At 49.5% G+C, this 26391-nt stretch overlaps 1 protein-coding gene across 4 annotated transcripts in view; it reads left to right on the forward strand.

Annotated features, from left to right (window-relative positions):
* Positions 1-25871, forward strand: part of RANBP10 (RAN binding protein 10) — a 66179-nt gene extending 40308 nt beyond the window's left edge. For 3 of the 4 annotated variants that reach the window (XM_047835276.1, XM_047835279.1, XM_047835278.1), the window contains 11 exons: positions 5227-5394; positions 12981-13003; positions 14980-15164; positions 17585-17697; positions 19144-19252; positions 19363-19511; positions 19705-19909; positions 20650-20771; positions 21266-21411; positions 21712-21823; positions 22288-25871. In XM_047835276.1, the coding sequence (XP_047691232.1) occupies positions 5227-5394; positions 12981-13003; positions 14980-15164; positions 17585-17697; positions 19144-19252; positions 19363-19511; positions 19705-19909; positions 20650-20771; positions 21266-21411; positions 21712-21823; positions 22288-22418 (1463 nt within the window). In that variant the 3' untranslated portion in view covers positions 22419-25871. The remainder of the gene's footprint in view (positions 1-5226; positions 5395-12980; positions 13004-14979; positions 15165-17584; positions 17698-19143; positions 19253-19362; positions 19512-19704; positions 19910-20649; positions 20772-21265; positions 21412-21711; positions 21824-22287) is intronic. The other variant, XM_047835277.1, reaches the window with a different exon arrangement.
* Positions 25872-26391: the final 520 nt, after the last annotated feature.

Below are 26391 nucleotides of genomic sequence, written 5' to 3' on the forward strand. Positions count from 1 at the left end.
TTCTATAGCTATAAGGGACCATATTGGTTTTCTATTGCTGCTGTAATAATAATAGTGACTTAAAGTAATTGTTTTAGGGGCATCTGGCTGGTTCAGATGGTAGAACATTGGCCTCTTGATCTTGGAGTTGTGAGTTCAAGCCCCACCTTGGGTGTAGAGATTACTTAAAAACAAAATCTTTAAATAAATAAATAAAATAATCATTTTACAGTTCTGAAGGACAGAAGTCCTAAAACCAAGATGTCAGCAGGCTGGCATTCTTTTTAGAGACTCTGTGGGGAGAATCTGCTTCCTTGCCTTTTCTGGCTTCTAGTGTCCACCTACATTTCTTCACTTGTGTCCCCATCTCTCCATCTTCAAAGCCAACAGTGTAGCATCTTCCAGTCTCTCTCTGCCTTCACATCACCTTTTCTGACTAGACCCTCTTGCCTCCCTCTTACAAAGACCCTTGTGATTGCATTGCTTCTCCATCCAGATAATCCAGGACAATCCACTCTCCCATTTCAAGAGCCTTAATCACTTCTGCAAAATCTTTTGTACCATTAAGATAGCATATTCACAGGTTCTGGGATTAGGACTTGGACATCTTTGGGAAGCCTTACTCAGTGTTTGACAGGGACTATGCATTTTCTTCCTCTGGGTAAATCGATATAAATGGTAAGTGATTTGGGAATTGAAAACAAAAACAGGAAAACTTAACCTATTTTCCATACAAACCAAGATGATGGTGAATCTTAAATCAATTCTAAGTAAATACTTTGTTTTTTTTTATGAAGCTCTTCAGGTTTGTTTGTTTTTTTTTTAATTTAAAATCCATATTTATAGCTCTGTGGTAGTTTTTGTCAAAATAATTACATAGTTTATTTTTGAAGAAAAGTATTCAAAATACTTAAATTTCTGTATTAGGTCTTTGGAAATGTAAACCTCTGTTGTTTTGGTGACAGTTATTGAGCTCCTATACATGGCAACAAAAATAGCTTCCAGATATCCTTGAGTCATTGACTTAAGTAGGAACTGGTTCTTTTGGGCAATTTCACTATTTTTGATGGATCCCATGGCTACATTTTTATTAAAATTGTTAGAGTAACTACCGCTTCAATCTGAGAAAGCTAAAACAAGGAAAATTTTCTAGTTCAAGTCTTGTACCTTCTAGCCAGTAAAATCTGTATACAAAATCTGTCATGCAGGGTCGGTCATCCTTGTGTGAGAGAGAAATGGGCTAGGACTGGTCACTACACACAAACACACAGACATGTGTATATGCATGTGTACCACCTCTCAGACTCCTGACATCCTGGGCACTGGAGGAACTTGTGATGGATCATGTAGACCCTGCGTCAGGGAACTCCTGTCTTGGCCAAGGAAGATAGACAGGGACAGTCCCAGGACAAGTAACTACTGGTGACTGGAAAGGTTCAGTAGGATTCAGGATTGATCAGGGATGTGAGCAGTGTGCCAGGGCTAGGGGGAGGGGAGAACCAAACAATGTTATGGAAAACTTAAAGGAGCAGCAAGCGTCGGGGTTGGATCATGATGCACTGGCACAAAGGGAGGACCCAGTGGGCATGAGCAGCTGTGGGCATGGTTCTGAGAGGGCGCACAGGACAGCAAGCAGCTCTCCCTAAGGATTCTTTGGGGAAGGCTAGAATGGGCAGTGGCTTTCCTGGGCAGTGTTCTCCCACAGCCACATGGCCTCAGGAGGTGGTGAGTGGTGGGCTTGTCTTTAGGGAAATCTTTTCTGCTCAAGCAGCATTGAGGAGAGCCACACCTCTGCCCCTGGCATCCCAGGCCCCTGGAGCAAAGTTTGGTCTCTAGTAGCTGTAGGGCTCTATAGCAGACAGCCCATCCTGGGGGGTTCCATGCTGAGAATTCAGGCCTGTGGCCTAAAGTCAAGTGCTGCTATCTTTGGCTGGATCATATGTATGTTCTTTATATGTGAGAAGCAGGGCTTTGTGCTTAGGAAGCCTTTTTTCAGTGGGCACTGGGTGGAAGTGTGTGTTCTGGTCAGCTGGCTGTGGCTGCCTGGTGAGGTGGGAAGGTGGGGGCTCCCTGGAGAGCAGAGACTGCCAGCTGTAGCCTTCAGACAGGAGGCACCAGTACCTTTGTCTTCCTCTAGGGCTGGGGTCTGGGCCTTGCCCCATTTCTGGCCTGATTCACTGCAAGTCAGAAATCCCAGGTCCACAGCTCCTTAAAACCAGTGCATCTGACCACTGTCTTCTGGTGATGGGATAGGGGCTTGGGGACAGTTTTACTGCCTGAGTGGTTACCACCTCAAATGAGACAAGACACATGACAGGAAAGATGTGGGTTTTGGAATCTGAAGATTTGGTCAAATCCCATTTCAACCATTTCTCAGCTTTGCGGGCTGGTGACCAAGGCCCCCAGTCTCTTGATGAGGTGGAAGTGGCAGTAACTGTTGTGCCACACACACAGGGTTATTGCTGTGCTGCTCTCTTTTTTTTTTTTTAATTTTTTTTTCAACGTTTATTTATTTTTGGGACAGAGAGAGACAGAGCATGAAATGGGGGAGGGGCAGAGAGAGAGGGAGACACAGAATCGGAAACAGGCTCCAGGCTCTGAGCTGTCAGCCCAGAGCCTGACGCGGGGCTCGAACTCCCGGACCGCGAGATCGTGACCTGGCTGAAGTCGGACGCCTAACCGACTGCGCCACCCAGGCGCCCCGCTGTGCTGCTCTCTTAACAGGTTGTCATGTTGTGGTCAGTGACTGTGTTGCATGTGGGAAGCCCTTGTGCTCCGTCTGGAGGATCTAGGAGGGGAGCCAGGGGAGGCCTACTGTGATTGGTGTGGCATGTGGATGTGGATCCTGAGGCAGGGGAAGCTGGTGGGCATGCCCAGGGTCACCAAGTACAATCTGAGCCAGACCTAAAGGGATGATTGCCACTTTGGTCCTCACTGCTGTTCAGCTGGCACCCCTTCATTTGTAGCCTTCTGTGGCCCAGAGGAGCGGCTGCTACAGCAGCTGCTGCTGCCAGGAGCCATAGAGCCTCCTGTGTTGAAGCCTGAGGAGAGGCATTGCCTATGGTAGCTTCATCATCCTACCTCTCAGGGCAGCAGTGGGCATCCCTGTGCCCGAGGAGAGCTGCTTCCCTGAGGCCAAATGATCTGTGTACTCACCAGCAGTAGAAAGGCCCCACCCACTCTTGGGGTTAAGGAGCTTAGAAGTTGGGTTGGTGCCCAGAGCAGCACCTTATCCCCTGAGCCAGGCAGTCCCAGTGTCTCTGGAGAATGGGAAAGGTGAGAACAGAGCCTGGCTCCAGGCCTTGGGCTTTCTAAAGCCAGCTCTGGGCAGTTCTCACAATAGTTTCCTTCTGATTGGTGGAAATCTATTAGGAGGGGAGCAGCAGGTCTCTAGGTCCTGTACCCGCTAGTGAGAGCCATTCAGCTTTGGCCTGTTGCCCACTATGGTTCTGGGGAAGCTTCATTTAACCAGGAACCAGGGTTCCTGGCTGAAAAGACATGAAAGCTCAGGGTATACAAGGCTTGGGATGGATACTGTGATTATGAAGGACACCTTGCCCTTGAGCTCACCAGTCCAAATGCAGGGCAGAGTTTGGGTTCCAGGGTCTGGTCAGTTCTACCTCTCCAGCCTTGTCCTGTATCTCCCATGCCAACCACTGGCCCTGTCATCCATCTGTTTTCACCCACATACCTTTGCTTACAGCCTGCTCATACCTCCCTACCCTCTCCCTACCCGCCTTTCCTCACCACACACATACTTAAACACACTGAGAATGTTTGAAACCTGCCTTTCTTTGTGAGGTACTCAGATACTTAAGCACTCTGCCCCTCTGGAGAAAGCTTCCCTACCAGAGGAGAACATCTACCCATGCCACTTGGGGGTGGGGGGAGGGGAAGGATGTGCTTAAGTATGTTGACATGGGCATGCTGCTCAGACCCCAAGAAGGCAGCAGAGGCTAGGAAAGCTATTTGGAGCGGCTACTTTAGGGAGCAGACCTGCTTGTCAGCCAGTCAGGCTTGCCTACCCTGTGTGGGTCCTGGCTTGCCATGGCTCTGTGAGCTCTACTCCTATTCCTTAGCCAAGCAGGCAGGCAGGCAGGTCCCTCTGTAGCTCACACCCTTTGGTCCCACCTGTGCTCATGACTTTACTGTACTTCTTCCTGGAATGACCTTTTTCACTCTTTTCCCTGTACCAAAGTGTGGTGCACTTCAGAGGTGTCACTTTTGCTCTATTTCTATTCAGGCAGGAAAAAGAAATAAAAGACATGCAGAGTAGAAAGCAAAAATACAATTGTTTTTATTTCTCAGACAGTATGTTTAGAAATCCCAAAGAATCTTCATAAAAGCTACTAGAACTAATTGGTGAGTTTTACAAGGTTTCAGGACACCAGGTGAATATATACAAAGTCAAATACATATGTGTATGTGTGCTTAATAGCTTTATTGAGATAAGATTTTATGCCGTAAAAACCACCCATCTAAAGTGTATAAATCATGGGCCCCTGGGTGGCTCAGTTGGTTAAGTGTCTGAATCCTGATCTCAGCTCAGATCTTTTTTTTTTTTTTTAATTTTTAAAAAATGTTTATTTACTTATATTTGAGAGAGAGCTAGAGAGCGGGCAGGGGAGGAGCAGAGAGACAGGGGGAGACAGAGAATCCCAAGCAGGTTCTGCACTGTCAGCACAGAGGCCAATGTGGGCCTCCAGCTCACGAACCATGAGATCATGACCTCAGCCAAAGTCAAGAGATGGTTGCTTAACTGACTGAGCCACTCAAGCATCCTGTCTTAGCTCAGATCTTGATCTCAGGATTGTGAGTTCAAACCCTGCATTGGGGTCTTCCCTGGGTGTGAAGTCTACTTTAAAAAATAAAACTAAAAACATTAAAAGCAAAAAAAAAAAAAACCCTGAAAGGTCAGTTGAAGCCCCCTCTCCATCATGAGACTTTCTCTGACCGCTTCCTTGCTGCGTGCATGGCCTTCTGGTAAGTCTTTTCCAGGTTAGTCATGGTTTTGGTTCTTGTTAACCACAGGTTGGTCCCCTTGACTGCTTCAGCTACTCAGGGGTGGTGACCTGCTGGAGTCACTGCTCCTTTGGTGTACCCAGAACCTGTCCACAGCCAGCTCTGAGAGTCCAAGAGTACTGACTGAGGTGTTGGCAGGCTGGGGAGAAGGGCTCAGACCCAGGCAGGCTTCTGTAGCTGTCTCAGGCACCTCCACTCAGTTGTTGCTATTCTCTTCCCCAACAGGTTGGGATAAACATTCCTATGGTTACCACGGCGATGATGGGCATTCGTTCTGCTCCTCTGGGACTGGCCAGCCCTACGGTCCCACATTCACCACAGGAGACGTGATTGGCTGCTGTGTCAACCTCATCAACAGCACCTGCTTCTACACCAAGAATGGCCACAGCCTTGGTGGGTGCACAGGAGACCTTAGAGGGTCTGCCCTGTAGAGCCACTTTGGTTGGTGAGAGGCCTAAGGGGAGGCTTTAAAGCCAAAGCAATACCACTGATGCTCTCCTGAGCTCTGGGGAACTGCAGCCATTTCCAGGCATTGGAGCCCTGCCAGGTGTGAAGGGAAGGTAGCAGTGGTGCTTCCTTTGTTAATCCATCCATTTAGCAGCATTTATCAAGCCCAAGGTCAGTGCTGAGAAAGTAGCAATGTCATGGTCATGCTCCTGGCCTGTGTGACACTTGTTGGAACAGGTTTTGGCATTCATAAGAAGTGTGAGGGGCCCGAGTACATACCTGACAGTGGTCGGGGTTTGCCTGTGCGTGGCCTGGGCCCTGACTTTGCCTGGCCCTTCCGACATGCAAGATGCTGGTTGCTATGGAGCGAGCAATAGGAGGTCTGCGCTAGTACAGGAGGTAAACAGACAGGCTGGAATCAGGTGGAGCCAGGTCTCTTCTGGCCTTTTCACTGGTTAACAGATAGCAACCTGGACAGAGTTATATTTTAAAAGGTCCTTTGGTATAACTGCAAAAGATGGACTGACTGGAGGGAGGGCCTGGGGAAGAGGTTGTGATGTGTGCAGGGCATGGGGAGTAAACTTGATAAAGGCCAGGGTGACCCAGCAGGTTTTAGTGACAGATGCAGTGCACTAGCAAGAAAGGAGGATGAGAAAGTGGCTGGATAGTGGTGCTTTCGAACAGGATCAGGACCCAGGAGGAGTAGCAGTCCGTGGAGGGAGAGGGGGCCCTGGAGGATCTCTTGGAAGAGCAACCCTGTACATGTGAAGAGATTTAGGATAAAAGCCCGGGAGATAGAGGGACATTGGCTATTGTGATGCCTTGTCCTACTGAGGCTGACTGGTATATGGTCCTTGAGTAGTGAGAGGAGCCTTTGGCCACAGTGGCCCTGAGGTAGTGCCTAACTGCTGGGCTTGCCTGCTTGGGTTTGCAGAGGTCTGATCTGGCAGAACCGTACCAGCCAAGCTGGCCACAGGCCTTGTCTAAAAAGAGAATTGGACATTTTACTTAGAAGCCTAAATTCTAGGAGGCCTGCATCCCTGGCCTGAGGGGCAGTAAAAAGATGGCTGTCAGTCCCCACAGAGACAACTTCTGTGTGGGTTCTCCATGAGATGAAACTGGGCTGAATTAGGGAACCTGAGTGGAAGTTGGGTTTGCTGGAGGCTGGGTGTCCAGGAGTCAGCATTCCTCAACAGGACAGATAGATGCCAGAGTGGGCAGCCAAGAGCATAGCACAGACACTGTAGAGGGGACCCAGGTGCATGTCCAGAGAAACCCTCCTCTGAAATCCACAGCCACCTAGCTGTAATTGCATCCAGCTGGCATCCAGATGGTGAGCAAGCATTTAGGGGCAAGGTCTCAAGATGTCTTCTTGATCCCCACTCTGCTCTCTTACTACAGCTATTTCCTGGCTCTCTTTCTGCTGTCCCAGGGGCCTCTGTTGTGGGTTCTTATTCTTTACCCACGCCCCCCTGTACCTGTCCCAGTCTCGGTCCTTCCCCTCTGCTCTGGATACCTGCCCTCATCACATCCCTCCAGGTTGTCCGCACTTTGCTTGGAGCATGGCACCTGCCATGGGATGAAAAGTTTGGGACATACCCTGCTGTCCTCTCTGCACCTTCAGTTCCTTCATCTGGGCCCTACATGCATGCCAAGCCTCTGAGCTCTTTGTCAGTTGGGTCCCTAGTTCTGTAAGGAACACAGCCACCTTAATGTCAGCCCAAACCCTCTCATTCTTTTTAAACTTTTCTCCCTATTTCATGTGTTGTATAGACCTCCTTCAAGACCTCACTCTGCTTATATTTAAACTTCATGTAGGAGTCTGTTGCCTATTTTTCTGGCCTGTCAGGATCTTCTATGATCTTCCTTGTTCTTTCCCAAATATTTGATAGCCTTGTCAGCATTGTGTTAACCTAAAATTTGATAAATATGTTTATGTGTGTTTTCATTAAGGTCTTGGTAAAAAATAATGGAGGAGGACAGGCTGAGATTTGAGCCCTTCAGGATATATTAAGAATCACTTTATTGTGTTAGTTTGAAACTTGTGTTTTCTGTCTTGTCCATGAGGATATTAGAGAACTTATTTAAAAAAATGTATCTGGCCTGGGGCGCCTCGGTGGCTTAGTCGGTTGGGCGTCTGACTTTGGCTCTGGTCATGATCTTATGGTCCGTGAGTTCGAGCCCCACGTCGGGCTCTGTGCCAACAGCTCAGAGCCTGGAGCCTGCTTCAGATTCTGTGTCTCCCTCTCTTTGTGTCCCTCCCATGCTTGCTGTCTGTCTGTCTGTCTGTCTGTCTCTCAAAAATAAATAAAGATTAAAAAAAAATGTATCTGGCCTGTCCCCTGCATTTTCTAGATCACAAAATCTAACAGAAAGGCAGTGAACTTGGAGTAATAGACTACTTGGTGAATCCTTATTTATTTAATTATTTACTTATTTAAATTTTAGTTAACGTACAATGCAATATTGGTTTCAGGAGTAGAACTCAGTGTGATTTATTACTCACATACAACACCCAGTGCTCATTACAAGTGCCCTCCTAATACCCATCACCCATCTAGCCTATCCCCTACCCAGCTCCCTCTATCAACCCTCAGTTTGTTCTCTATTGTTAAGAGTCTCTTTTGGTTGGTTTCCCTCTCTCTTCTTCCCCCTGATTTCCATGTGTTCATCTGTTTTGTTTCTTAAATTCCACATATGAGTGAAATCATATGGTATTTGCCTTTCTCTGACTGATTTATTTCACTTAGCAGAGTACATTCTAGCTGCATCCATGTTGTTGCAAATGGTAAGATTTCTTTCTTTTTTTTTTTTGATGGTTGAGTAATATTCTACTATATATATAGCACATCTTTATGCAATCATCAGTTGATGGACATTTGGGCTCTCTCCATAGTTTGGCTATTGTTGATAATGCTGCTATAAACATAGGGGTGCATGTACCCCTTTGACTCTGTATTTTTGTATCATTTGGGTAAATACTTAATAGTGCAGTTGCTCGGTTGTAGGATAGTTCTATTGTTCGTTTTCTGAGGAACCTTCATACTGTTCTCCAGAGTGGCTGCACCAGTTTGCATTCCCATCAGCAGTGCAAGAGGGTTCTCCTTTCTCCATATCTTTGCCAACACTTGTTGTTTCTTGTATTGTGGGGTGACTGAATGGCTCAGTCAGTTGAGTGTCCAACTTTGGCTCAGGTCATGAGCTTGTGGTTTGTGAGTTCAAGCCCTGCATCGGGTTCCATACTGATAGTACAGAGCTTGTTTGGGATTCTCTCTCTGTCCCTCTCCCCTGCTCTCTTATACTCTCTCTCTCTCAAAGATCATAATAATAAAAATGAGGGCGCCTGGGTGGCTCAGGCAGTTAAGCATCCAACTTCAGCTCAGGTAACGGTCTCACAGCTCATGAGTTCAAGCCCCACGTTGGACTCTGTGCTGACAGCTCAGAACCTGGAGCCTGCTTTGGATTCTCTGTGTCCCTCTCTCTCTGCCCCTCTCCTGCTCTCTCTCTCTCAAAAATAAACATTAAAAAAATAATACGAAAATAATTTTAAAAAGTCACCAATAACTGTTGTTTCTTGTGTTGTTAATTTTAGCCGTTCTGACAGGTGTGAGGTGGTGTCTCATCATGGTTTTGATTTGTATTTCCCTGATGATAAGTGATGTTGAGCGTCTTTTCATGTGTCTGTTAGCCATCTGGATGTGTTCTTTGGAAAAGTGTCCATTCATGTCTTCTGCCCATTTCTTAACCGAGTTAATTTTTTTTAATTAATTTTATTTTTTTTTAATTTACATACAAATTAGTTAGCCTATAGTGCAACAGTGATTTCAGGAGTAGATTCCTTAATGCCCCTTCCCCATTTAGCCCATCCCCCCTGCCACAATCCCTCCAGTAACCCTCTGTTTGTTCTCTATATTTAAGAGTCTCTTCTGTTTTGTCCCCCTCCCTGTTTTTATATTATTTTTGTTTCCTTTCCCTTATGTTCGTCTGTTTTGTCTCTTAAAGTCCTCATATGAGTGAAGTCATATGATATTTGTCTTTCTCTGACTAATTTCACTTAGCATAATACCCTCCAGTTCTATCCATGTAGTGCAAATAGCAAGATTTCATTCTTTTTGATTGCCGAGTAATACTCCATTGTATATATGTACCACATTTTCTTTATCCATTCATCCATTGTTGGACATTTGGGCTCTTTCCATACTTTGGCTGTTGTTGATAGTGCTGTTATAAACATGGGGGTGCATGTGTCCCTTCGAAACAGCACACCTGTATCCTTTGGATAAATACTAGTAGTACAATTGCTGGGTCGTAGGCTAGTTCTATTTTTAGTTTTTTGAGGAACCTCCATACTGTTTTCCAGAGTGGCTACACCAGCTTACATTCCCATGAGTTAATTTTTTTTTTTAATGTTTGTTTATTTTTGAGAGAGAGAGGCAGAGAGAGGGAGACAGAGGATCCGAAGCAGGCTGTGCGCTGTCAGTGCAGAGTCTGATGCGTTGCTTGATCTCACAAACTGTGAGACTGTGACCTGAGCTGAAGTCGGATGCTTAACTGGTTTTGAGTTTGATAAGTTTTTTACACATTTTGGATACTAAATCTTTATTGGATATATCGTTTGCAGGTATCTTCTACCATTCTGTAGGTTGCTTTTTAGTTTTGTTGACTGTTTCCTTTGCTGTGCAGAAGCTTTTTATCTTTTTTTTTTTTCCTCCAGAGAGAAAGAGAAAGTGTGTGTACATACATGTGTGAGCGGGGTGGGGCGGGGCGGAGGGAATCTTAAGCAGGCTCCATGTTCAGCATGAAGCCCTACTTGGGGCTCAGTCCCAAGACCCCAGGATCATGACCTGAGCTGAAATCAAGAGTCATATGCTCAACCAACTGAGTCACTCAGATGCCCAGAAGCGTTTTATCTTGATCAAGTCCCAATAGTTCATGTTTGCTTTGGTTTCCCTTGCCTTCGGTGATATATCTAAAAAGAAGTTGCTCAAACCGAGGTCAAAGAGGTTGCTCTCTGTGTTCTCCTTTAGGATTTTGATGGTTTCCTGTCTCACATTTGGGTCTTTCATCCATTTTTGCACTTATTTTTGTCTATGGTGTAAGAGAGTGGCCCAGTTTCATTCTTCTATGTGTTGCCATCCAGTTTTCCCAACTTGGTGAATCTTTTAATGACCTTGTTTCTTTTCCACAAGCCAGCTTATCAATATTGTGCTTCAGAGCCTCACCTGGAATCAGTCACTGCTCTTAACCTCAGAACCCTAACCCTTTCCCCTTTAGAGAAGCAGAATTATGTTTCCTTCCTCTGGCCTCCCCACTCCTTTGCTTTGCTCCATCGTTCCTCTGTCATAGCACTTGCCCTTTGTGTCAATGGTCAGTTGCCTGTGTAATTATTAGTTGCATGGAGCCAGTAGCACTTTCAGGGCATGGCTCCTGGGAGGTCTCAGCAGATACTTGATAGAAGGATGAATGAGCAAATGAATGGAGACAGGAAACTGATGTCTCACCTACAAGTGGTCCATGAACTTGCATTTTTATACAGTTCTGTGTGCTTATAGGCTTTATACCCTCAGTCTCACTGACCCCTGACCTATGACTCTTTGGTTCAGAGCACTTCTTATCAGCAAGTTTGAATGTTCTGTTTGCATCCTGGATCTTTGCCTGACCTTTTCCCCAGATCTTGCCACTACATTGGCCTTGCAGAGGCTCCCAGAGATCTGCAAGGCTGAGGGAGCAGGGTTGCCCTTGTCCAGTGCAATAGGGGGTGGAGTGGCCTCTTTCCTCATTTTCCTGGAAGCACCTCAAGGCCTTGTCCTTCCTGAGTGCCATTGTGAGGTAGATCTGGGCAAGCAAGGGTAGGTCATCCCCTGCCCAGAAATGTGGCAATTGCCTTACCCTGTGGCACAATTGCAACCAGCTTGTACCAAGACCTCATAGTTTTTGAAGCAGCTTTCACCAAGTATCTCAGTTTCTCCTTTCTTTCTTTAAGTGTTAGGATTAATGTTCCCTCCTTCTTTCAGATGGGCTCAGAAAGATGGGGTAAATGATCAGGGTCACACTGCAAATAACTGATGGAGCCTCGACCTCCTTCCAGGGTCTGTAGGCCTTCTCCCTGAACTGGAGTGTAGCAGCAGCAGCAGCCTGACCACACTGAGATCCACAAAGGCAGCTCCTGTGCGGACCTGGAGGGTGGACATGAGGTCTTCTCATGGGTGCAGAGGGGCTTACAGATTCCATTCTGCCAGCTCTGTGACTGCCACTCTGCATGTGGGCCTGAGAAGTGGCCTCAGGCAGGTAGATCATGGAATTTATGAGCTTCCCTCGCTAAGGAGCATAATAACCTGGCAAAGAATGTAAACAGTTTCTCTGCACCTTGGTTTTTTAATCTGTAAACTAGTGTTAGAGATGGTATACACCTTCCAAGGTTGTTCTGAGGATTAAATGGCTCCTTGTAGGGCAGTGAGCCCAGGGCCCAGCTCAGTGGAAGCGTGTGGTATACACTGGTTGGCTGTCAGGATTCTGACGCCAGGTTTACTAGAAGACCTATTATCAAACCCTCACCTGTTCTTCTGTCTTGCTGGGTTTCGGTTTCTCTTCTGGGTAGGAGTTAGGGAAGCAGACTGGGACCTCTAAGGAGTGGTTTAGAAACTTCTCAGTCCAAAAGCTCAGGAGCTTCTAGAAGACATAAGAAATTTTCTAAAAATGGGAGGGCTGTGAGTCCTTGGAAGAGTCTCCTTTGGCCGTGAGTCATTTCTCACTCTAAAGAACATGAGTGTTCTGGTGGATATTCTGAGGTTCCTGCCCTGCTCGTTTATTTGAGATCCCACTTCCCTCCATTCTCACTTCCAACTCAAGGCTGAGGTACCTGGGAACAGCCCCTTCTCTTTGCAGAAGGGTTCAGAGGGTACACAGGTCATTTGTCAACTTGAAACCTCTGGAGACTCTGGATGGGTGTGGGATGGAGATCGGCAGCTGCCATCCTCCCTGTCTCCACCTAGAGCTGTCTCTGTCAACTTAGGATGTTGGAGTGTTAGACTAGGAATGAGTCCAGGCCAAACACTTCAGCTAGCTTTATGACTGTTGGGAAATCTTTCAACCTCTGAGGCTTACTTTCCTCATTTGTAAAATGGGGATAAGAAATCCTGCTCCCCAGAGCTGTTATGCAGATCAGATGAGATGATGGATGGAAAAGGGCTTGGCATACATAGTAAGTCTCCATAAATACATGTTGGATCAAAAGAAGGATCAGACTTGAAGAGGCCTTAGGGTAGATCATTTGAGTTTAGTCCTTCCTAGTGGGCTTTCCCTGAGAGGGTGGAAGAACTGTGAGTGAATATTCAAGTATTTGACTTTACTTCCAGTCAGACCCAGCAAATGGAAGGCCAAGGTCTAAACCTACCAGGCCCTAGCACATGCTTGGCCTCCATCATAGGGAGATGTAGTGACCAGCCCCTCCCCAGCCATCGTGATGGACCCTCTGTGGTTGCACAGAGGGGTAGGAGACCAAGTAGCCTGATTTCTGTTCTTTCCCTTCACAGGTATAGCCTTCACAGACCTCCCGGTAAGTACTATTATTGGGTCTTCTCCCTCTGGGCTCTTTGGGGCTAACTGGGTTGGAGTATGGTGGAACCTGCAAGTACAGGGTGTGGAGTCTGGCTCTTTCCCCAAACAGGGATGTATGCTATGCTCTCAGCTTGAGAGTACCAGTAGGGGTACCTCTTGGCCTTCCTCTCTCTCCAGCAGCAAGGCCTGGTCTTCCTCCATGACTTTTAGCAGGTGACAGTGATTTGTGGCATTTCCAAAGGCAGCTGGGGGATGGCATGGGTGGAGATGAGGGTGGCTCCATGGTTTAGCTAGTCTGGGCCAGTTCTGTGTGGCTTACAGCCAGTGGACTGGGGTGTATAGAGAATTGTTCTTGAACTGTCTTGGAGCCCAGTCCCAGTGCCTACTCATCAGAGATCCCTGAGGAAGGCCACTACCCTAGGGGACTAGGCCTGCTACTGTACAAGGTTCACCCAAACCAGAGAGGTGAGCTCTGTCAGGTTTTCTTTTCTTAGAAAAGGGTGAGGTTTCTTGTTGGCTGAGTTCAGGACTCATCCCCATCTCTTGCACCCTAGTCCTTCATTATTATGAGTCATCACAGGCCTCGTCACATGCAAGGCTTCCACCCAGACTTCTGGGAGTCTGGACTGGCTCTGTGTACCCTGGCTGGGTTCGGGAAGGAGGAGAGGTTTGCTGACTCCAGTGGTAGCCTTGGGATCCTGAGCACCCCTGTGATGCCCTAGCAATGCCCTTGTATCTGCGAGGCCTTCTGAAGCCCAGACTACAGTTCTCAAGATCCTGTTAGAAACTCTTATCTGTAGATCAGAATCCTTCTCTCCTTACCTGGAAGCACCAGAGAGGGGTCTGGCAAAGAGGTCTCAGGCAAAGAGAACAGACGGAGAATTCTGACCTTGGCTAGGGAATGGTCTAGTTTTAGAGCTATGAATGTGGGCAGTCATCAGGTGCTAGAAAGTGTATGGCTGCTTCAAGGTAGGGGGCGTCACTGAGGGCATTGATAGGTAAGATTTGCTGGAGAGGGTGGGCTTTGCCTATGGCATGGAGGTTGGGAGGGGAAAGGAAGGAAGCTAGAGATCTTAGGATTCAAGGTTGTGGTGGGCTGAACACAGTATTCAGTAAACCCAGTGTTCAGTAAAGTAAAGCACGTGATACTGAGGAATGACAGACAAATGGCCAGAGGATGGAAGGTGGGAGAGAGGACTGGGGCCCAGTGACAATGAGGAGGAGGCTGGCGAGACACTTGACTAGCAATGGGGAGCCACAGGAAGCACTGAGTGAGGGAGTGATCTGGCAAAAACTGGCCATGGCAGCATATAATGGAAAACAGGGAGCCCCACACCCACAGAGGGACATGACCAAACCTCACTGGCCAGAAGATCCTCCTGTTAGTGAGCTTTTGACAGGAAGGGCAGTGGCCTCTCTTTACCCTTTGCCAGCATCTGGGGGTCCAAACCACCTACCCCCTTTTGCCATGCTCTCCTCCTCCCCGCCTTCCTTTCCTGTCTCCCGCATCCCTTCCTGCCCTGTCATATACTCGTTTTTTTTTGTGGCAAAGGGATCCTTGGTCTTAGATCATTCTGAAAGGAGTCATTATCCGCCCATGTAGCAGATCTTCATGGGTACACCTGCAGGGTTGTGGAGCCTGGCCTTCCTCCCATGTGTCCTGGATGAGCCCCAAAGGGGGACCTTGGGCTTTGGGGACACCATAACCTCTGATGCAGGGCAGGAGACTCCACTTCGAGCCTGGCTTGATTTTCTTTTGCTTTCTCTCCTGAAGCTTTGGGGAATAGCGTCTCTGGTAGGCAGGTGGGCAGAATGTGGCTTAGCCCTGCCTCCTCCAGCCTTACTGCAATTCTCTCAAAGCCGGAGTAGTGGCCTGCAGGAGCCAGCGCCTTCCCTCTCTGCACCAGAGGTAAGGCGAGGTCCTGCTGCCCCTTTGCACTCAGGGCCCAACTGACATTTCATTCTCCTCCTCAGGCCAACCTCTACCCCACCGTAGGCCTGCAGACACCTGGGGAGATTGTGGACGCCAACTTTGGGCAGCAGCCCTTCCTGTTTGACATTGAGGACTACATGCGGGAGTGGCGTGCCAAGGTCCAAGGCACTGTCCATTGCTTCCCCATCAGTGCCCGGCTTGGAGAGTGGCAGGCGGTGCTGCAGAAGTGAGTGCCCCACTCCCGCCCTTACCCAGCCCTGGCCCATCCCAAGGGCCTCATTCTCCTCCTATAGGCCCCTGTACTGCTTCAAACTACACCTATGAACTCTAGTGGGTATCTCTTCCTTCTGGAAAGCACTCCCAGGGTGACTCTGCCTGCTGCTCTCTGGCTTCCCTCTTAGTGAATGGACAGCTTCTGCTCAGTTTTCTCCAGATCTGTTCCTAACTAAACCTTTGCCCCCTCAACTGGATTGGAAGGCTCTGTCATATAATATCACCAGCAGAACTGTTTTCCTTCCCCACGTTATTTTGCAGAGGATGTACTAGGATGCCCTGTGGTCTCTTCATTTGTGGACTTTTTTCCACCATAGGGAATATCCATCATGCTGTGACTGTTGCCTGAGATCACCTCTCAGGGTCATCATCTAGCTAAGTTCCACACATTCCTGGCAGTGGTGGTGGGAAGAGAATCATCCTGAGGCCAGCCTGTCTGGCTCTTGGATGGTTAATTGCTGAACTGTCCTGGAAACCAGTCTTGCTGCATCCCAAGGGAGGCGAGGTTTGGGTCTCCCTTCTACTTGCCAGCTGCAGGCCTGAGTGAGGCAGTAACCAGTACCTTCTCTTCCAGGAGGTGGGTTAGCTTATTAGCTTGGCTCCCAAGGGTGATCAGGGAAGATCTGGGCTTCCGCTAGCCCTGGTTATTGTCCCACAGAGGCACCCAGGTAGCAGAGTCTTTCAGGTGGGGCTGGGTTGCACACTGGGCTCTTTGTGCAGTCTTCCTTTCTTAAAGGATTAATGTTGAGGCAGGTTATAGGGGAGGGCTGAGGCAGGGGCTATGTGGCCAGACCCTTCTCAGGAGGAGCAGCACTGTCTTGTTTTCAGCCCTCAGAACTATTGAGAAGCCCTTCCTTGGAGGACTAGCCAGTATATGCCAGTCCCTGACACAGGCTTGCTGGGACAGGCAAGGGGAGAGGTGGAGCTGCTCCAGCTATTTGGGGGAGGGAATGATAGTCTCAGCTTACAGTGTGTTTGTTTATATGTGTGTATATGTGTGCCGGTGGGTGTTCATATGGAGTGTTTGCCACGACCTACATATAAGCTGTATCCTGTGATTTCATATGACTTCATTTTATGAACATTGTTAATGGCTGTATTATCTTGGAGACAAATTTACCACAAGCTCCTTGGTGAGCTTGGTGAGCTCCTTGGTGGTTCAGGTTATTTCCTCTCTTTTGCTTGTATAGGCAACATTTTTGTAGGTAAAGAGTTTTTCATATTTAAGATTATTTTCTTGGTGTCCTTTCAAGAAGTGGAATTATTGAGTCACTGGACCATCATATTAGTGGCATCTGATGTGCATGTGGACCATTCATCTGAACCATGTTTTGTCAAAAATGTTTGCTCTTGTGTTTATAATAATAATAATAATAATAACATAGTTATTATAATTATTATTTAGGAGGTTTATTTCATTGACTTCTTACTTTGTGCTGGGCACTTTATATGTATCATCTCATTCACCCTTTAAAACATGAGGGGACACACACCTGAACTTCTGTGCCTTTCACATTTGTGTTTGGCAATTACAATAAGGACATCAGACACATTTACACCAAGGTATTCACTTCCGTACACATCAGATGTGAGGGCTCATCCTTCTGCTCTGCATGTGTGCATACACATATACGCACATGTGCCACCACTCAGCCAGCTGTGGTGGGATTAAATGGCTACTGGGTGTTGGGCTTCTCCAGGCCATTTCCCAAAAATTGTGTTCCTGTTGGCTGCATCGATGCCTATATCTTGGCTTCCTGAGCCCCTGACTTGTGGCATATTGTGGAATAATTTGGGTCATGGGTTAGCTTCCCATCACCCGCTAGAGCCAGCACTCCTGAGGGCTAAGTTCACTGGGTGAGCTGCAGTGCTTATGCTGGGCACACGGGGCAGCCTGCAGAGGAGTTTCTGTGTCTACAGAGGGTACGCACATGGCACACATCGTCTCTGTCTGGGCAGCTCCTGGGCTGATTGGCCAGCTGCCATTCCAGGAAGCCCTCAGAGAGCCTATCAGCCAGCTCTGGGCTTGCTGCAGTTCACAGGAGGCACCTGTTTCTGTAAGGAGATGGTATGTGCCTGTGTGTGTATTTTTGTTATCATATTTGCCCACTTGTGGGCAGCATATTGCAGAGAAACTGCATCCCCTCCTCCAAGCTACCAGGACAGCTCTGGTGACCAGCCCTTCTCCAGCCTGACTGCATGAGCACTGGGGGAAGTTTTCATTTTGTTTCAGCCTCTTTATTCTTATTCTGTGGAGGTTGGACCTCCATGATGTGTGTAAGGGAGCCCAGACAGGGAGATAGTTTGTCCCTTCAGGTGGTCAGTGAGAAATGCAGTTCTAAAGTGTCACCTTGAGCATTTCCTTTCTTCTAGCATGGTCTCATCTTACCTGGTGCATCATGGGTATTGTGCCACGGCCACAGCTTTTGCCCGAATGACTGAAACCCCGATTCAGGAAGAACAAGCATCCATAAAGAACAGACAAAGTAAGGTTGATTCTCCTTTCCTCTCTCCCTCCCTCCCTCCCTCCCTCCCTCCCTCACCTATCCCTAACTCTGCTCTCTGGCTCATGCCAGCCTTGGGTAACCTGTCAGGAGTCCATTCAGCTCTGGTCCTTACCACCAGGAGACTAGCCCACAGCCCCAGCCCAGCAGCATGGGAATGAATTTCTCAGTGAAGCCTCTTCACTACACACTCTGATGGCCCAGCACAGGCTGGGGCCTGGTATGGCTGGATCCCACTCCTCCATGCTTGTTTCCTTCCCCCAAATCCTGGCCTCTACTCAGCCTCCTGTTCATGGTCTTTTGGAAGAGTGTGTTTGCATCTTACCAGACCAATGTCCTGCCTTTCCCATTTACTCAGCTTTAGTAGTTCTGCTTGTTCCTGGCCAGAAAAAGGACTGAAGTAGTCAGACAGGGTGAAGGCTGGTTCTCAGTGGCTGCTGCGGTGGCACCTCTCTCTGCTCCCACCTCTGGTCCTGCCTTTTGCAGACAACCGAAGGAAGGAGTCAAAGGAAACTTTCCCAGTGTACATAGTGGCCTGCATACTGTGTGTTTGGGGCTCTTTTGTGGAAGGAGGGTGTTGGGAAAGAGGAAACAGAGCCCAGTAAGGAGATAGGAAGAGGAGAGGAGAGTGAGGGAGAATGGGTGTGTGTGGATGTGTGTCTGTGTGTGCCTGCTTGCGTCTCTCTGAGCCTGTCGTCTCTGTGTATGTGCATGTGTCTGTGTCTCCCAGAGAAGCTACGCCCAGCCAGACAGACGGAAAGGGATCCCAGACTTGGGATCTACGAATGAGAGCCTCAGACCCAGAAGTCGCTCCCAGCAAGATGCACCAGGCCCCAGAGCAAGAGCAAGATGCTGATGGCCTGAAAGGTGTCAACGTCAGAGATGCCAGTGTGAGGAGGATGACCTCCTCTCCCAGCAGGGAGCATTCTGCAGCCCCTGAAGACTGCCAAGACTTGGGTCCTGGCCCAGAAACCATTGTGCTCCCTTTGCCACCCCCCTGTGAAGCCTGACAGGAGAGAAGTCTATCTGAAGAGGAGCCCCTAGGGCCACCAAGCTGCCTGGGTGCCCAACCCCAGATCATCTTCCCACAGCCAGAGCCCCTCCCCATGCCCAGGTCCCTGGCGAACTGACCTCCACAGGAGCAAGCCTCCAGATTTGCTCTCCTGCCTCTGCACTGAGTCCCACTTGTTTTCCCTTGTTATTCTTTGAAGACTCCCGACACTTGACAGAAACCAGGGTCTATTTTGGGGCTGGGAGGCCAGTTTCTTCCTTCAGCCTCTTCTGTGAGCATCTCAACCATCATGCTACTCTGAGCTGGCCCACCTGACCATTGGCTAGTCCATGCTCGGGGCTGGTAGTATTGTAGGCATGTGACTATGAAGGAGCTCTACAGCCCCTCACTCACTGCCATACTTTTGCTCTCTGCAGAGATCCAGAAGCTGGTGCTGGAGGGCCGTGTGGGTGAGGCCATTGAGACCACACAACGCTTCTATCCAGGACTGCTGGAGCATAACCCTAACCTGCTCTTCATGCTCAAGTAAGTTTTGGGCACCACCAGCTGCCCCATAGCCCAGCCCCTCCCAGCTGGTGGTCGGAACATATAGCCCAGACCAAGCCCAGAGCATTGCCGCTCTGCTCCCTCTGCAGGTGCCGACAATTTGTGGAGATGGTGAATGGGACTGACAGTGAGGTCCGCAGCTTGAGCTCCCGAAGCCCCAAGTCCCAGGACAGCTACCCTGGCTCCCCCAGCCTCAGCCCCCGACACGGCCCTAGTAGTTCCCACATGCACAACACAGGTCAGCCACTCTCCAGAGGGCTCGGGGAAGAACTGGTGTGGAGAAGAAAGGCCACCCATATGCCCTTCCCTGGGCTGGGCTCAGGGCTCGCTGCTGGATTTGGGGGAAGGGAAATGGGACCACTGTGGTTATTCCTGAGACCCCATTTGATGGCAAACTGCCCCTCTTCTTCTGACTACCCCCTGGTTTCTAGGAGCAGACAGTCCCAGCTGCAGCAATGGCGTCGCATCCACGAAGAGCAAACAGAACCACAGTAAATACCCTGCACCCAGCTCCTCCTCCTCCTCCTCCTCCTCCTCGTCCTCCTCATCCCCATCCTCCGTCAATTACTCCGAGTCCAACTCAACAGATTCCACCAAGTCCCAGCCCCACAGCAGCACCAGTAACCAGGAGACCAGGTGCCTGTCCTGCTCTGCTTCTTCCTCCTGCTTTCTTCTCTGCACCAGCTGGGCTCACTGCAGCCTGTCCTTTAAGTGCCACCCCCTGTCTTTCACCCCCACCTCCATCCCAAGTCTGTGCCTGGAGTAGTGGCTGCTGACCTGCGAGACCAGGCATTGGCTCCAGCTTCTGGCCCTACCCATGATCCAGCTGCCACTTTCTTTGGCCCTGACTTTTTCCAGAGGCACTGGTACTGCCAGGCTGAGAATGTGGTCTCCTGGGAGCAGACCTGGCAGAACCCCTAGGGTCTACACTAAAGAAACTTTTGCTGGGTGGGGCTTGAGGTCAGATAGGTTGGGCAGCAGAGGTATTAGGCTATAGACTACAGGTGACTTTCAGCAGCCCCCAGGCATGCCTCAGGTTTGACCTGGGTTTGACACCTAGAGATTCTTATCAGGGGTCTCTGGTCACTGGGGGGTAGGGGAGGAATGTGTAGAAGGGGTGCACCAACTCAGAGGAAGTCCAGGAAGGGGAGAGCCGCAGAGGCAGCTTTGAGACAAGATTGAGAATCAGATGACAGGCCTCTGGGGATAGCTGGTGTCACACTAGGGTCCGAGTGTTAGAGCCTGGGAAGCCTTTCATGCTCCTAGGGTCCTTTGGTTTACCCACAGCAATCTGTGGCTAAAGCCTGAATGGAAGCCTAACCAGGTTGCTCCAGCCACATCCCTCTGGCCAACTCCCACCTCAACCCTCTCCACAGTGACAGTGAGATGGAGATGGAAGCAGAGCATTACCCCAATGGTGTGCTGGAGAGTGTGTCCACACACATTGTCAATGGCGCCTACAAGCATGAGGACCTGCAGACAGATGAGTCCAGCATGGGTAAGAATGATGGCTCAGCATGGTGATCCCTGGGTGGTAATGGCTCTATCCAGATGTCTTCTGTCCCCCAGGAAGGGATTGGGAAGGGCAGGCTTTGACAGCCTGAGAAACTCTAACCAGACCTGGTCCACTGCCGCCTTAGCCGATCATGAATGGGTGGTTGAAACGGGAAGGCCCCTGGCCTGCTGCCAAGATCAGGGCCCCTGTGTCTGAGGCTAGAGGCAGTTGGTGAGGGTGGGCACTCTTATGAACACCCGTGCATCTGTACGGGTTGGGAGAAGGGAAAGGTTTTAAGTCTAGACCCCTAGATGATGTGCTTGGTTGACTAAAAGCACCTTAGCTACAGATGATCCACCTGTTCCTCCCAGCCCTAACTTGCCTCTGGCAGTCTCCCCAAGGTCCTTCTCGCCATGTTCCTTTTGGGGCCCCCACCCCAGTTCTCCCCTTCTCTCCTTACTCTTCCTGATTTGTTCTCTGCTGGGCTCTGGGTGCAGATGATGGGCATCCTCGGCGGCAGCTCTGTGGGGGCAACCAGGCTGCCACAGAAAGGATTATCCTGTTTGGTCGCGAGTTGCAAGCACTGAGTGAGCAGCTGGGCCGGGAGTATGGCAAGAATTTGGCCCACACGGAGATGCTGCAGGTATAGAACAACCTGACCTTCATACAGAGCAGGCCTCCATTGTGGGGGAGGGAGCAGGGTTACTCTGGGAGGGCTGTGGGGGCAGCAGCAGCAGGACAGAGTGGGTCCTAGTGAAGTCCACAATGGGAAGCAGGACTTTGGGGGTATATGCTACTCTCTCTAGGCTCTGGGGAAGGCACAGTCCTTTCTGACCCTATGCTCACAGGGCACCATGCAGGGCTCTGTATGCCCCTGGAGTCATGGAGGTGTGTATGTGTGTGGCGTGTGCCACAGTCCTCTCAAGAATGTCCTGTCCCTTAGGATGCATTTAGCCTGCTGGCATACTCAGATCCCTGGAGCTGCCCAGTTGGCCAGCAGCTTGACCCCATCCAGAGGGAGCCTGTGTGTGCTGCCCTCAACAGCGCCATTTTAGGTAAGCAGATCTAACAAAAACAGAAGCTGGTCCATGAATGCCTAGAGTGGCTCCTCCCTCTCTCCCTGGGGATTGCTGGTATTTGTCCAAATTAGGGCAGTGTGCTCTGCCCAGGCACTCTCTGGTAGCCCACAGGACTTGGGCTTCCATTTAGGTTCCATTTAGAACCTAAATCTTGACCTCTGAATCTTGACCAGCTGAATTGGCTGGCTAGATCATGATAGACTCTGGCCTGTGTCTATAGGCCTGGGCCAACACATTGCTCTAAAGAAAGTTAAGGTCCTCAGGTTCCTAGCATGGCTGCATGGCCATGGGCTGGTGGCTGGGACATACTCACACAGAGATATGTGAACACCATGTTCTAAGAGATTTTGTCCACTACCCCTACTTTGTGCTTCCAAGGGAACTTTGACCTGAGCCCAGTTCCTGGGCAGAGCTTTACCAGGCCTGTCTCTCCTTCACAGAGTCTCAGAACCTGCCAAAGCAGCCCCCTCTGATGCTCGCCCTGGGTCAGGCATCTGAATGTCTACGGCTCATGGCCAGAGCGGGCCTGGGATCTTGCTCCTTTGCCAGAGTCGACGACTACTTGCACTAGCTGACCACGCTGGCTGGCCCCACCTGGCCCTTCCTCAGCCCCAGGGCTGGAGCAGCCCTGCCCTCCATAGGCATCTGGCGCAGGGACCTGGAAGCCATGGGCAGAGTCCATTCCTCCTGCCTGGCCTCCCCAACTCTGTTTTCTTTTCTTTACTTTTCTTTTTTCTTTTCTTTTCTTTTCTTTTCTTCTCTTTTCTCTTCTCTTCTCTTTTCTCTCTTCTCTTTTCTCTTTCTTCTCTTCTCTTCCCTTTCTTCCTTCCTCCCTTCCCCCCCCCCCCCCCCGCCAGCCCTCAGTCTCTGTCTTCGCGTGCAGCGGCCTCTGACACAGTATTGGCTGGTTGCTCTCATGTAGCGCCTTCTAGTTTGAAAGGGGGGTTTTGTTTTGAGGAGGGGTTGGGGTTTTTTAAATCTTTTTGTTTTTTTCCTCCTGACTGAGCCACCAGTATTTATCTCTGGAGAGCTTGTGCTGAGCTGGTTTCTGCTCATTTAGTGATGAAGCCTATCCAAGTTGGTGATAGCTTACTATTTTCATAAGTAAAAAAAAAAAAAAAAAATGAGATTATATATATAAATATATATATTAAAAAAAGACACAGTATTTATCGTAGTGTTAGTGATCCAGCACCTCTTGGGTGAGGCTGTCCGGACACCATATGTTTTTATTTGAGACCAACTCATTAAAAAAGAATCATCTCTGTCACCTCAGCCAAGTGATTTATTTCAGGCTTCCCCTTTGTTGAGCCACAGGCCCAGCTGCAGCTCCTGGAAGCCCAGCAGGCTTTGGGGGGCCACTTAGTGGGCAGGTTTGCAGCATCCGAAAGGTGTGGGTCCCTAGGCCCCTGAGAGTTGGGCTGGGTGGACAACTATAGGGCTGAGGCTTCAGAGAAGGAATGAGTTGGTTGGCCCAGGGCTACACAGCAAAGCAAGGGAGTAGAGGGTCCTTGGCCAGCACGCTATCTACCGTTCTACCCTGCCTCTCACTGCCTACCTTGACCCTCCCTTTCTCCCCCCACTCAGCATCCTGTTTTCCCTTGTTAAGATGGCCAAATAATTCATTTACTCTAAATTGATTGCCTGGAAACTACCTGCCTTTGACTCGAGAGCTGCTGTGTGTCAGGCTGCGGGGAGGATGTCTCCATTCCAGGACAGAGACCCTTGAGTACAGGGACTGCCTTCTTTCTGCCTGGATCTTCACCATCTCTGCACAGCTCTGATGGAATCCATGTTTTCTGTTGTGAAGCTAGGACCTTGTGGAGGCAGATACTTGGGCCACCAGTTGCTGGAGTGGATGGAACTCTTGACCTACTAAGCCAGGCTTCACTGCAGCTGTGCCAGGCAGCTCCCTGCAGCTTGGTCCCAGCCACTCTTAGAAAAGACTATTATGAGTATTTGTTGGCCAGAGGAAGGGACCTCATGGGCTCTACAAATGTCCCACCAGCCGTTTCAGATGGATCTTCACAGCTGGTGGGGTAGAAACAGTCCCGGTACTGCCATCAGGGAATCAGGAGAGGAAGGGCTGAGATGACTGTTGGGACTTGAGCAAGCCATCAGTGGAGAGGACTGACTGCCCAGGAGGAAGAAAAGGAGGAGGCCTACCCAGAGGAGCACCAGGAGGGGCTGGGCTTTCCCCACCTGCTTCGTAGTGAGAGGGAGTGCACAGGTAGCCCTTGCCAAGGGGCAAGGCCAGAAATTGAACTTTGAGTCCCTGCCTGGGAAAAGGCTAGATAAGCTCCTGCTCTCTGGCAGCAGACATAGGGATGGTTGGTACAGCCTGAGATTCATTGCCTGTCACGCCCATAGCTGGACAAGAAATGTGACTCAGTTGGACCAACTGTTCGTGATGGGGGTAAGGGCCCTGGCCCTGTGCTTTCCCCGAGTTCTGCCTTGGGGCATGATCCTATAAGCTGCTGCTTTTTCTTGGTCCCCACCAGGGCCTTGGCTGGCACCCCACAGACCATGGCCTGTTGGAGAGGTGTTGTCATGTCTGTAAAGGAAAACTCATCCTGTGCGAGGCTGGGGATGGCTAGCTCCCAAATGCAGAGGTTAAAAACATCAAGGTGTTAAAATGATCAGAGCTGAGCAGGATTGGGCATTAAAACCAGAGGCTTTTTTTAGCTGGAATGGGGTTCAGAGACCATCTACTCCACCAGTCCTCTCGTTTAATAAGGAAACAGGCCTGGGAGATTAAATGACTTAGCCAAAGTCACAGAGCAGGTTAGTGGCAGAGCTGGGACTAACCTCATCCCCATGGGCTGTACGACACTGTTTAGTCTTGAAGCCAAATAGTGAGTGAAAGGCTTAGGCTGGTGAGGCCCCCAGCAGTGTCTAAGCAGCTGGTATCTTCAGGGGTGTGTCAGGGATGGGGATGGGTGGCTGGGCTTGAATTGTGGAGCAGCTGAGAGAGGGCCCAAGAGGGCCCGGGACAGCTGTGTGCTGCTTGGGGTTGAGTGTCCACCTGGCTCGCGCTCAGTTCCCATGGCCATCTCCCCATTTTCTGTGCCTTATCTCTCTGTTTCAGCTGAGTCCAAGTTGTTTACTCTGTTCCTCTCCAGAGGGGCTCTCTGTCCCAGTTGGACAGCTTACCTTTGGGACATAAGCCTTTGCCCCACAAGCCATGGAGAGGATCAAAACCAAGCTGCTTGAGTCCACTATCTTGCTGATAGTCCAGGGCTGCCTGCCAGCCAGAGGAGCCCCTTATGCACACCCAGTCCTACCAGCCTGTTGTCTGGGAGCCAACAGTGGGGAAGGCACCTGGGAGGAGCCCCAGTGAAGGGCTGGACCTGACCCAAGAGGACAGGAAGAAGACCTGGCTCTGTTGGGTCATCCAGCCCTGGGGGAGCAGCCTTCCCTGTTTACCTTTTCCCCTTGTGCCACCAGATGTTACCTTCCAGAGCGGACACTGGCAGATGATGCAAAGAAAGCCAGAACCTCTGATCCTCACCCACATGGGTCTGTGGCTGGGGGGTAGGCTGCCAGAACAGGGACACTAAGAGATGGGGAAGTGGGGACTGCCCAGCCACCCAGCACCTTCCTACCCCTTAAGCAAGCACAAAGAAGATGAGGCAGAGAATTGTCAGCGCTGAAAGTTCCTTTGGTTGCTCACAACTCAGGTATGCATGCATGTGGCAGCCAGGCAGCAGAGCCCCCACTTGACTGCCAGTCCCGTGCACCGGACCTGTGGCCAGTTCATGGACTCTGGCTGCCTCAGGTGCCACCTCTTTGCATAGGGTTTTCCTCCATTAGTAACTACAGCTGAAACAGATGTCCTCCACATTGTGCACACTGGTTCTGCCTTTGTCCTTGCGAGTTGATACTTGGCATTAGCATGAAACTTGTGGGAGGGTTTAGAGAGAATTCTAACACAAAACATCCTATTAAATTGTACTTGAGAAATGAAAAAACTCCTGTTGTATTTTGACAGAATTATTTTTATTAAAATATACATCCATGAGCAGTCACGAGTGTCTAGTCTCTGTTTTGAGTCTTATTGGGGTTTGTACCCTATGTGTGGCACAGTCTGTTTTGACAGTTTGGTCCCTTCTCAGCCCACCTCTTAGGTTGCCAGGCCCCTGGTACCCTTCAGGAACCTTCAAGACTTCAGGTGTTTGCGAGAGCCCAAAGAGGATAGGAACTTAGGCTTCAGCTTTCTCCCCCCAGACAGCTTTCATCTAAGACAAACAAGGAGCAAATTCAGCTTCCAAAAGGTGGCCACAGGTCCTCCTGTCCACAGGGTAAGATTTTAATGGACTCCAAATACACTAATCCCAAACACTGGGTAGTCAGAGCTCTTCTGAGGGTTATTGAATTAGCTTCCAGGCAGTTTGAGGAGAAAGCACTCATACTCCAAATCCTAGTTCTGTTTACTAACTCTGGAAAATTAACCTTTCTCAGCTTCAGTTTCCCCACCCTTAAAATGTGATTAATCCTACCCCACGGAGGTAGGGGATTATAGCACATATAGGGCAGGCTTGACA

The sequence above is a fragment of the Prionailurus viverrinus genome, chromosome E2, assembly GCF_022837055.1.
Source record: "Prionailurus viverrinus isolate Anna chromosome E2, UM_Priviv_1.0, whole genome shotgun sequence".
NCBI classification, from domain to species: domain Eukaryota; kingdom Metazoa; phylum Chordata; class Mammalia; order Carnivora; family Felidae; genus Prionailurus; species Prionailurus viverrinus.